Source organism: Podarcis erhardii (genome assembly GCF_964252035.2).
Source record: "Podarcis erhardii genome assembly, chromosome: 14".
Lineage (NCBI taxonomy): Eukaryota > Metazoa > Chordata > Lepidosauria > Squamata > Lacertidae > Podarcis > Podarcis erhardii.
Genome location: NC_138503.1, coordinates 38,080,949 through 38,093,518, shown reverse-complemented (window position 1 = coordinate 38,093,518; position 12,570 = coordinate 38,080,949). Strand labels below are relative to the sequence as shown.

At 46.4% G+C, this 12,570-nt stretch overlaps 1 protein-coding gene across 2 annotated transcripts in view; it reads right to left on the bottom strand.

The window, feature by feature from the left end:
- NTN3 (netrin 3) overlaps positions 1-12,570 on the bottom strand; it is a 117,177-nt gene that overhangs the window by 64,290 nt on the left and 40,317 nt on the right. For both annotated transcript variants that reach the window (XM_081839777.1, XM_081839778.1), the window contains one exon: positions 11,081-12,092. In XM_081839777.1, the coding sequence (XP_081695903.1) occupies positions 11,081-12,047 (967 nt within the window). In that variant the 5' untranslated portion in view covers positions 12,048-12,092. The remainder of the gene's footprint in view (positions 1-11,080; positions 12,093-12,570) is intronic.

Genomic DNA, 12,570 nt, shown 5'->3' with positions numbered 1-12,570 from the left:
CAGCATCCAAGAGCAAATTAAATCCCAAGGCAGATTGCAGAAGAAAACAAGCAGCCTACGCGGTAGGGTTGGCATGTCTCCCTCAGATCCTTTCCTCAACATGACTGCGCTTGATCTTCCACCACGAAGCATGTCGTTTGCATATTCTTCCCTTTCCCTCCCAAGTCGAGGGGAGGAAGAGCAGCTAAAAACTTGTGCTGCAACCACGAGCCAGTTTTTGTTACAGCTCAATCTCTCCCTGTCTCATGTTAATCACTAATTAAAGGCCTGAATGGTCCCTGCTGTTTGAGGGTATTAATAAGAATTTAATTGCATAGTTTCAGGCTAATTATATAGGAGCTCGCTTCCTTCCTCACACAAGGGCAGCCAATTTCTCTCCCCCCTCACCTCACCCCGCCTTTCAAAAATCACATGACCAATTAAACAATCACAGGTTCAATTAATTTGTAAATAATGGGCCAATTACATAACGCTGCAATTCTCCGCTCTGTTTCTAAAGGCCACTGACGTCCGCCACCCTCCTCCCGCAGGAATCCGTAACCTGCTGTCTTCCTCTAAGCATTACCGAGCATTAAGCACACTTACTGTCTGCGAACTGGCTGGGAGCAATTAGTCAGTGGAACAGTCTCCATGAAATTCTAGAGCCGACCTCAATGCCAAAGCCACAACAGATCGGAGCTACACCCCATGCCTTCACTGGAGAAGTGCCTGGCTGCAATGCCTGCAGGGCAGGGTTGCTACTTCCGCCGTGTAGGAGGGCAATCCAGGTCCTGAAAATGCCACCACTCCCTCAACCACCCAAAACCATCTTAATGAAACCATTCAGTAATAAGCAGGTTGGGAGCTGCACACCATGTTTAGCTTGGCCCCTTTGCCAGGGGCTGCCTTGATCGCACCAGAGAGAGCAGTCATTTCAGGGGTGGCGTCGAAGTGAGGAGAGGCCACATTCACACCATGCATTTAAAAGTGCCATGATACTATTCTGAAAGGGCATGGCTTCCCCTGGAGAATTCTGGGAGCTGTGGTTCACTGAGGGTGCTGAAAGTTGTTAAGAAACCCTCCTTTTCCTCCTACAAAGTTACCTTTCTCAAGATGCTTTAACAGTTAACCCCTTTTCCCAAGGATCTCTGGGACCTGCAGCTCTCTCAGGGAAATAGGAGCCTTCTAACAGCTCTCATTATGGTGCTGGAGGAGACTCTTGAGAGTCCCATGGACTGCAAGAAGATCAAACCTATCCATTCTGAAGGAAATCAGCCCTGAGTGCTCACTGGAAGGAAAGATCGTGAAGCTGAGGCTCCAAGACTTTGGCCACTTCATGAGAAGAGAAGACTCCCTGGAAAAGACCCTGATGTTGGGAAAGATGGAGCGCACAAGGAGAAGGGGACGAGATGGTTGGACAGTGTTCTCGAAGCTACCAGCATGAGTCTGACCAAACTGCGGGAGGCAGTGGAAGACAGAAGTGCCTGGCGTGCTCTGGTCCATGGGGTCATGAAGAGTCGGACACAACTAAACGACTAAACGACGACAACAACAGCTCTCAGCACCCTGAACAAACTACAGGATTGGCAAGCTGTTCTGTTTGCTTGGTTTTTGTTTGAACCTATCAAGAATGTAGATGCAGATGCAAAGCATGGAACCGTGGTTGGAATGGGAGGGAAATGTTGTGTGCCTCCCCATGCCCATGGTTTTCTATAAAGGAGACGCTCATAAGAACACTACCTCCAGGGTCTAAAATAATCTAGTTGCATCACTGGATGGTCCATTTACCAATGCAGTATCCTGTTTCCTCTAGTGCGCAATCAGATGCCTCCAGGACCCCAAATAAACAGCCCTCGTTTATTCATTGCCCCAAGCTGATGGCAGTCAGAGGAGCACAGCCTCTGACCAAAGGAACATGGGAAGCTGCCTTATACTAGGTCAGACCATTGCTCCATCTGGCTCAATATTTTCTAAACTGACTGGCAGTCTAGGATGCAAACCATGGTTCTCTCCCAGCTCTACCGGAAGGTGCTGGGGACCTTCTGCATGCAAGACACTGAACATGAAGGTTGGAATTAACTGCTAACTTCCACACACACACTATGACTATGAGCAGGGCATCAGTGGCATGGAACATGGGGTACAAGTTGCTGTTTCTGACATTTTTTATACTGTAAACCACCTTGCAATCTTTGGATGAAGGATGGTATATAGATTTAATACATGACAACAACAACAACGATGATGAAGATGATGATTCAGGAGTCCTGTCCAGTTTCCCACTTGACCACTCTAAAAACTGGGCTAAAGAAACCAACACTTTTACTCAGTATAATGAAGCTTTGTGTGTCCACATGATTCTCCACAAAGCAAATGCATGAGCAACTAAATTAACAGACCTGCCAAACTGAAAGTGAGGGAGATTTAGGTTCCGTCCCTGCCATGAATGTTTTCACTGTTTGGTCAACCTGTTCCAAGAAAATTGCAGTGTTTTAACATTTGTATTTTGATGATATTTCTAGATAACTGCTAGGCACAAAACAGGCTTCATCTTGCCCTATGTCAATGTTGATTAATAGATTAAATCTTTATGACTTTATTCTGTAAACTTTGAGCTACGCATTTCCAGCAACCTTTGCTTGCAAAACAATACATGTGAGCTATCTAGCAGCTCAGATTTAACAATGGCTACCATAATCATCTGCAAAGTATTCTCAGATCTTGTCAAGCACTCTGGTTAAGCACTTCTGGCTCTGCAAACCTTGTGTTTTGGTCCAGAAGCATCAGCATGAAAAGTCACCTGGTGCAGGCTGAGTTTGGACTTTGCAACTGAACACATTCTGAATGGTTTTCAAAGAGCGATGTTGCAAAGTGCTGTGCTTTGATTCAGCAAGCTCAGCACCCCAAATAGTTTAACTGCCAATTTAGAAATATTAATGAATATCAGGATGACACCGACCAGAATTAAAATAAAGTTGAGGGATCAGATATCAAAGCAGGAAGCAGATCATACCTAAATATAGGTGTCTGACTAGTGTGAACAGTCCTGACTTAGTAAATTCATTTTAAATTATTTTTAACTCTCTAGCACAGCCCAAGTTGCATTCTGAAACTATGGCTAAGATTGGGCTGTGTGTATGTGTGTAATAATTTCTCTGGCTAGCTCTGTGCTGCATCCTATTCCTTCTGAATTCTAAGTGGAAAGATTCCTAAAATAAATTTTTAAAGCAGATCATGAAAAATTTGCCACAGCTTCATTTGCTTTTTTTTAAAAAAAAATTCTTGTTTTACATTTGTTACTTGTGTTGTTCTGCTTTTTCAGTTTAATCATACTTATACTGAAAAATGATCCTTTGAACTTTTTTGGAAACTCCAGGGGCATCTCTATCATACCTCTATGTTCTGTGCATCTTGACTCTAGTGAATACACAAGCCCATAAAGGCTGAAATCTTATCCACACTTATATGGGTGTATACCCCATTGAATTTAGCTGGGCTTACGTGTGAGTAAAGCTGCAGAGGACTGTGTTACAAGGTGAGTGGACTTTTGGACAAGAGAGTCAGAGGTGTGCTAAAGGAGAATAATGAGATTGCAGAAAATCTGAATGAATTATTTGCATCTGTCTTCATAACAGAAGATGTGGGACAGAACCTGAACTAACCTGCACCTGAACTAACTTTCTCATTAAGTAAGACTGAGAAACTGAGACAAATCGTGGTGGTGAAATTTGGAGTTCTAGGCATTATCAACTAATCACTGCATCCAAATGGCATCCACGTGAGAGTTCTAAAATAACTCAAATGTGAAATTGCTAATCTGCTAAGAAAAATAAGCAATTTGTGCCTAAGATCAACCTCCACACCTGAGGACTCAAAAGTGGCCGATGTAACATTTTTTTTTAAAGGATCCAGGAAATGACAGGCTGAGTAACTTAACACCTTTTTCGGGAAAATTGGTAGAAAGGTCTACCTTTTCTTCAACTGTTGCTTCCATATATTCCTTGACTCCATTTCCCCCGGCGAAGGTGGTGGTGACCTCCCCCACCTCCCCCACCCAACCTGAATTCTAACTAGAATAACATTATATAATCATGGACTAACAGTATGTGATCATATAGTACATGGCCTTGTTCACAGAGGGCATTCCAGGATGAGAATGGGAAACACCCATCTTTGCCACCAGCGGAAATGAGGTGACCTGGGTTATAAATGTCTCCATTTTCATCTGTGAAATGTCTGAAGGTATAATAGCTGTGTTTGTTTTTAATTTTGCAGCCCCATCTACAAGCCCTTGTTCCACAGAAAACAGGGAGCATCAAACCGCAGTGGAAAAGGCTGTTTTTCTTGATACATATCTGGCTCATGCCATAAGTGTGGAGGAGGAGAGCGTGTTCTTACAAGACTTAGAGGTATATTATTAGGTGGCAAATGAGTGCTGCATTAGGGGAGGTGTGTTATTGTTCAGTCCCTGCCTCTCCAGTAGTCCCTAGTTTCTGCTGCCCCTGTTAAATTCTGCCTTTGTTCAGAATGTCAGCCTCCATACATACTCACACAAAAACGCCCATCTCTTCCCCATGCAGGCAAGCAAGAGGGATGATCAGAGTTCAAGGACCCATTCCAACCAGGCAAAGACACTCAAGGAGGGCATGAAGCAGAGCCAATGAGAAGTGCGGCCTGGGGAGAGTTCTGAGGGCCAGACACAGAGGCCAAGGGGGATGGGGACATTCGTCCTCTAGGTCTGAGGCTCCCCACTCATATAAAGGCCCCCTTCTCAGGTAAAGATTGGTCGCTCAGCCAGCCTCAGATTCGAGGCTGTCCTGGTTGAATGTCCTCAGTTGGTGGGCCCTTGTGGACCTACCTGGTGGTGGTAGTGAAGCAACCACTCTGTGAAGTGCTCTGAGCAGTACCAGAAAAACTGGCTCTGAACTGCCATTTTAATTTCCTCGACATATCACTCCAGGATATTGTAGCCTCAGAGAGATGCTGGATCCAGCTATCTGGTGCCAATGGCAGAGCTTCATGCTCCGGCACCAGGGGGCGGAGAGCAGGTGGGGGCATGGCTGGCATGCGTCTCGGGGGTGAGGTTCCAGTGCAGACCTCCTAGGGCCCTGGTGCCCCAGCATCTGCCCAAAGATGCCAGCTGCTGACACCTGCCCTGTAGCTGTATCATCTCTCTTCTCTGTCTGCATTCATCTCCTTGTGGCAGAAAGTGTCTCCACCATATTTGTGGAGCAAATCCCATCTGAACTTAGCACTCTTCATCAATAAATATGACCTTCTATTATAATGATCTGAGCTGACCAAAATATTCAGAACAAAAGAAAATGCATCTCTTTAAAAAGACATATTCCATTGGAACATCTTTGTAAGTGATTTGGAGGGGAGGGAAAGAGATTTCTAAAAAAAGATTCTAGCAGAATTAATTCAGGCATCCTGACACGAAGGGACAATATGATCACCTAGACTATCCCTTGCACTGGCAAGTTTCCTTAGCCCTAAACGTTCCCAGCTGAACAACTCATCCGGTCTTCCTTTTTTTCGGTATAATAATAATAATAAAAGAAAATTAAGCTGCAGACAACCAAAGGTTTGTGCCAAACACACTAAACCCACAACTTGGAAATGTGCCCAAACCACAAATGTACTGAATCCTGAAAACTGTTCAGATCCAAGTTGTGTTTTTTGTTTCAGTAACCAGACACATTTTCGTTTTAGGAAAACATGCACACAAAAATTCATTCATGCCACCCACCAATCTTTGATTAAATTGGGACGGTCTCTCTTTGACACAGAGTTTGCCATGCTGTCCCAGAAGAAAATAATGAGTTCTCTCTCTCTCTCTCTCTCTCTCTCTCTCTCTCTCTCTCTCTCTCAAGCCTCACACAAACACCATCCCAAAGACCTGGGAATGATAAATAATCACAGCTTGCTGTCCTACGAAACCACAGCTCCATGCACGAGAGAAAGAGGCTATGACTGCTTGTAAGGGCTGGTTGCGTTAATGTCCTGTCATGAGCTACAGTGTTCCACTGATGCACTGAATGCTGTGAGAATGGAATGCTGGATTACATGGACTTTTGGTTTGATAAAAAAAAAACCGTATACACCACTTGATTGTTAAAAAACAAGCACAAAGTCATTTACAAAAATGTAAAATAATAAAACCGCGGGGGGGGGGGGTCATTACCATAGTTTAAAAGAAATACTAAAACAGATTAAAGTTACTTCAGTTATGTTCTTATGTGAAGAAACACAGGAACGCAGGCAGCAGCAACCTTATGCCAAGTCCAATCATTGGCCCATCTAGTTCAATATGGTCTACACTGACTGGCAGCAACTCCCTAAGACTTTAGACAGCGGTTTACTCTCAACTAGGGATGGATTGATCTGTAGATTTGAGTTTTCTCAATTTCTATTTTTTCTAATCTTAAATTCGGTTCTCCACATTTTTGCAGTAATTTGCAATAAAGAAATGAATTTAATCTTCATGGAAAAAACCAGCAATTTAGTGTTAATTTCTCTTAATACACACATTTGTATGCAACCTTGCCTATTATACACATTTTTGCAAAGCAATTTGCCACAATATAACGCATTTCTATTAATATATGCATTTTTATGCAGACTTTACCTTCGATATGCATTTTCTTATACATCACTTGGCTGTAGAACCGCACTGCAAATCTGAAGGAAGGTGGATTTTAAGGATGCCTGCATTTTTGTTGGCACATTGTTTCACAAAGTGTGAATTTGGTCGGTTCACCTTTAAATGCAAACTGAATCAAATTTATCCCCCATCTTTTCTCTTGACCCTACCTGGAGATGCTGGGGATTAAACACGGGGCCTTTTGCATGCCAAACCGATGCTCTACCACTGAGCATCTTTCTTTTGGAGAGACAGAGAGAAAGAAGTTGCACAGGTACAGCAACCCAGGATTTTGCAACTGTACTGACACATTTATTCCAAGTCAAATGCAGACAGAGAGGGTGTGTATGACAAAGGCAGGTTAGGGGAGTGCTGAGACTATCCATGTCAACAATCCTAACTGTGTTGACAGGATACCTCAACCTCTGTGCCCAGCCTTAACACCTTTCTTAACACCTGTCTCAGTTGTCTAGGTGCTGCACAAGGAATAAGGAAATGCAAGCGTCTCTGTCTGCAGGTTTATGACTGACAAGGAAAAGAGGACAGAGATGGAAAAGGCAGGCAAGCAAATTCACCCTTGCACCAGTAGCAACCCTAAAATATAAATATAAGCCACAGAACATGAGTGCCAGATGTCAAGGCTCATGGTCCAAAGACTCTGCATAGAGTGCAAAGGGGCAGTGTTGTGCCAAACAGAAATCAAGCAAACTCAGAGAGCATTGCAACCAATGCAGCTCCTCTTTATGTCCACTCCAGAATGGGGAGGCTGTGACTCTCCATTCCTGATGAGGAACGGTTGGGGGAATTGGGTATGTTTAGCCTGGAAAGGAGGAGCCGGAGATAGCAATCCTCAAATATCTAAAGGGCTGTCGCATGGAAGATGGAGCAAGCTTGTTTTCTTCTGCTCCAGAGTGTAGGACCCAAACCAATGGATTCAAGTTACACAGAGATTCCGACTAAACATCAAGAAGTAGTTTCTGATGGTAAGAGCTGTTCGACAGTGGAGCAGACTCCCATGAGAGGTGTTGGACTCTCCTTCCTCGGAGGTTTTTAAGCAGAGGTTGGAGGGCCACCTCTTATATATGATCTAGTTGAGATTCCTGCATTGCAGGGATTCGGACTAGATCACACTTGGGGTCCCTTCCAACTCTACAATGATACAATTCTATGAATCTGCTTCCTTCCAACCAAGCAAGAAACTATGGTTGTTCTTGATTTTTAGGAGTTGAAATTCATTTCACGCTATCTGTGATCTGCGAAGGTCTCTCCCTCCATATTTTTTTTATTGAATTTGTGATTATGCACGTTACATGAGATAATAGTTGGAAGCATCCACCTCAGCCTTGAGAGTGAAAAGCAAGCATCAGTGACAACAAACAAACAAACTCCAACAATTAAGTATGGAATACACCAGTCAGAAATTGAATTATGATGGAATCTACCAAGCAGTGCGGCTGAGGGAAAAGAAAAGTTTTAGACATTCTCATTGCTATGGAAGATGGCGCTCCTCCAGAATGAAAGCTGGGTGATGGGGGAGCAGTTGTTCTAACAGTTCCAGGTAGGGTTGGAAAAGACTCCCTGTCTGAAAACCAGGAGAGCAACTGCCGGTCAGTGTAGTAGACAATACTGAGCTTGATGGACTGGTGGTCTGCCCCAGTATAAGGCAGCTTCCTACGTTTCCTACCCTTGATCCCACTGCACATATGTCAAGAAACTGAGGTAGAAACACCTAGAAAGGCAGAAGGTTCTAGACTTGGAATCACAGGTGAGGGGAAGGGCTGAGGAAGAGGATCCACCTTGCACACAGAATGTCCCAGGCTCAATCCTCAGCATCTACAGTTAGGGCTCAGAGAGACACCTGCCTGGAACCCTTGAGGACCACTGTCTGTCTGCCTAGATTGTTCAGTAGCCTGACTGCATGAGGCAGCTTCCCTACAGTAGACTCAGCTTCCTGGCACTGCTCAGAGAGGCAGGCCACACACTTTTTTTTAAAAGATGGGGATCTACAACAAGCACCAGCACTGTGTCCTCCTAGGGCAGGAAGGCCCCAGCAGCCGCCTGAGGGTGTTAGACGCTGGCGACAGCCCTGCAGCCACAACATCTCTGTAGTAGCCACATTTGCAGAGCCACACAGCTCTTTGTAGCACAAGTGTCTCTGCCCATACCACATTTGTAGAGCAATCCCCATCAGTTTGCCTCCCTTGGCTAATAAAAAGGGCTGGCTAATATATTCTGGAACCCAGAAGACAGCTCTCAGAATGTCCTGCAAGGTTATGACACACGCTCCCTCGGCCTGTACAGTGTGTGGCACAGGGTAGCCTGGGCTAGCTGCAGAACAGTGTTGTGGAGTGGGGTGGGGTATGGGGACTTCCCAGGCGGGCCCTCTCCCTTTAATTGGTGCTAATTGCTGCGTCTGTTCCTGCTGGCCGGGGAGATGTCATGGTTGAAAGGCACAGAGGGGAACGCTGGAGGAGCTAATCCGGCTTTCAGCCGCTAAGCCCCCTTTCGGAGGCGTGTGATAGAGGGGCTCTTTCACAGAAGGCACAAAGCCTGCAGGAGGAAAGGGAGAAATAGGAGATGGAGCCGACAGGAAAAACTTTCACACGGCAGCTGCGCTAAGCCGCCTTTGTGCGGGTGGACTCGTCAGGGGTGTCTTAAAGGGACACTGCCTCCCTCCTCCCCAAAGCCCTACACCTGCATTCCTTTTTCTCTCCTCTTGTTCGCCTTTTCAGTCCCATCTGCCAAAGGGTTGACCCCCATAGGGATGCTAAAGGGGGAAATCCTCCCCAAAGTGTTTGTTCAACTAGCTAGGAGGGGCATTCCAGGGAAGCGCCAATGACTTTGAGAGACTTTGGGCCAGGTCTCTGCTGAAATTTATCACACTCCTCAGCCTTCCCTGCATTGATGTTGAGTTTCCTGCAGTTTCCTGAGCTGCTTTCTGCTGAACCGCTTTATTCATCTGAGAGCTGACAGAGGTGCAGGCAATACTTAGTACAGTTTCATGAACCAGAGATTCCTGCTGTTGATTCCACAGTCCAGTCCTCCTTAGTACTTAGCAGTCTGGACAGAGGTTCAGTGACATCAGTGTATGTAAGACTCAGTTGGGCAACCTGTGGTCCAAGGGCCTGGTTTCCATGCAGATCCTGGTCTAATTTCATTCAGGTGGCAAGGAAGGTAAATAGAGTGTCAGCACTGCCCTGTCACTTACCCACCTACCTACCTACTGCCTGCCCTGCTGCTCTCCAGCCCCCAGGCCACTGTATTGAACTTTGATTGCTGCAGTTCGGCTGATGCTGCCATTTTGGTTTTTCTCCACAATGAACCAGAGGCTTCAATTTGGTGCATCGTCGGATAAACAAAATGGCAGCCACCCAGGTGCTAGGCTACTCTATAATGTTACAAAGAAAGAAAAGTGGTGGTGGTGGGGAGCCTGTTGCACCACTGAGCTACAAGAAAAGCCCTCACTGTGAGCCTTCAGGAAGGAAATAGCAGCAACCTCTTAAATCTGGAGCCAGCTGTAATACTTACAGGTCCCTTAATGGTTTAAAAATAATCTGCATTTCAATATCAGTGAATGAAAACCAGACCATGCCATTTCTGTGGCACCCATTGCTGAGTTCATTTGGTTTCAACCTCCTTTGTACCTCTCCCCATGTCTAGCTACTATTTCCCAGGGCTGTTTAATTCACCATACACAGGGGTGACAAGCATTCCTCCAGGCTCCTCTATTGGGTGCTTGGGACTCTCTATAGACCACAACCTCTCCCCAGACAACACATTTCACCATCCCTCCTACCCTTCTTCTTGGCTGGAATGTGCCCTAGAACTCTGACCATGCATCTGGCTTGTCTGGATGGAGAGGGGTGTGTTTACACCCGTCGTTTGGGTCACTTTTACATCTGGCCCTGCCCAGTACTGATATGCCGTCCCTGAAAAGTTCTCTAGGAAAGCATGGGGTCCTCAGGCTGAAAAAGAATCCTCCCTCTCAAGGTAGACAATTCTCACATGTACCTTCTGAAGTCCAGAGAGGGAAGACAGGGGAGTGCATGTGTGTGCAGAAACTTACCTTTCTGTACTAAGGTAGAATGTACATCCATTACTCCGCCCACTTTTGCTTCTGGCCCCGCCCACTGCTGGCATCCAGACCACGGGAGGTCTGGAACAGTTCCCCACCCCTGACTTAACAAAATAGGCTGAGGGCTCTTGCATACGATAGCTCATGTCACAAAGAGCCAGTTGTGCAACAAGTTGGGGTTCTTGCGGGGGCCAGGGTAGGGGAGATCAGCAGTATTTGTTCCTATGTGATCTCCCTGACCCAGGTTTTTAGTTTTTTTTTGTTTTTGCTTTGTTCTTCTTGACCAGAAGACTGGCTGCAACCATTCTAAACCAGATAGCAATGTACAGCACCAGGTCATAGGAGGTGTCGAGATGCAGAAAGATAGGAAACTCTCTTACCTAGGCACTCGTTAGCCTCCCTGGCGGTGGCCCTCTGCCACGGACGGTCGTAATGGAACGGTTTGCAGCGGTCGCACTCAGGGCCCTCCGTGTTGTGCTTGCAGTCACACACCAGCTTTCCTTCTTTGTCCTTCACGCAGCGTGAGGCATGCCCATTGCACTTGCAGCGCCCCCCGACCTGAAACTCGCCCACAGCATAGTAGTACGAAGAAGAGCTAGCCCCGCCATCCTCGTCCTCATGGTCCCGGCCCCCTAGTTCCCGGAACAAATGAGGGCGGCTGAAAATGACCCGGATGTCCGTGGCCGTCACCCAATCCTGAAGGACGGGGCTGTTGTCAAAATCTTGGGCTGACGGACGCCCGTCCAGAGTGCTGAAGGCAATGAGCCCTCCTGTCAAGGGGTAGAGGTCGGTGTGCCCATCGGTGCACAGAGCCTCCTGCTCATTTTGTTTGGTGACGGTGGCTTTGTTGGGCTTGCCATAGATCTTCCGGCACTGCGAAGAGTAGTACTGATAAGGCACCCACGTTTTGCCGTAATCCATGGACTTGAAAACAGCAGCTGACTCTGGACGGGGAGAGCAGAACTGCAGACTTACATAGATCACCTCAAACTTCTTGCCCAGGGAGAGGGTGAGGGTGATATTCTGGGGTGAATGGTGCAAGGTCTCTGAGCGCCAGCAGGTCATATTTGCAGCAGTGTTGAGGTCTGTGAGGTAGGATGCTGGGTGAGCTTTCCGGGGGTCTGAAGAGTCACAGTGGCGGGTCGCTGGCTTCCCGCATGTGCTGGATGCATGGACCTCCTTCCCAAAGGCGGCGTTGACAAACTCTGGGATGCAGCGGCGGGGTGCCCCCTTTTCATCATAGCAAGGGTCAGGCGGGATCTGCTGGACCGCAAAGGGGTTCACAGCCTGAGACAAGTCTAGTCCGCAGGCAGTCAAGAGCAACCACAACATAGACAAGGGGTCCATCCTCCCAGTGAGAGATCTTCAAAAGTCACAGAAACCAGCTTCTCTCTAAATGAAAAGCAAATGTTGTGTTAAAATGGTTCCAGTTGTTCACTTGGGATGGGGGGTTGTGAGAGGACAGGAGCTCAGGCTGCAATATGTCTCTGGTCTAGAGGAGGGAAACACTAGAGAGGAAGTAAGCCAGGCAAGCTTCCAAACATTTTCAGCTAATGACAAAGATTTGGAGGAGTAGCTGATGATCTTCTGCTGCAATGGGTTCAGACTAGTGGAAGGTTGAACATTTTTTTTAAAAATGCTATGCACCTGCAAAGGCAATTCAGCAGCATCACAAAGAGCTCAGGGAGATTGTAGAACCCCCTTCTTTTGATGCCCCCCCCCCTTGGGATGTTGCAGAACAAAAAGGATATCCTTTTTGGAGTTTATCTGCATAAGCTAGGGGGAAAGAGTCTTTGCATTCCTGCTGTGAGCCACAGAGGGAATGGAAGAAATCCTACTTCTTTGTGAGGAGACAACTATTTGCATCTTG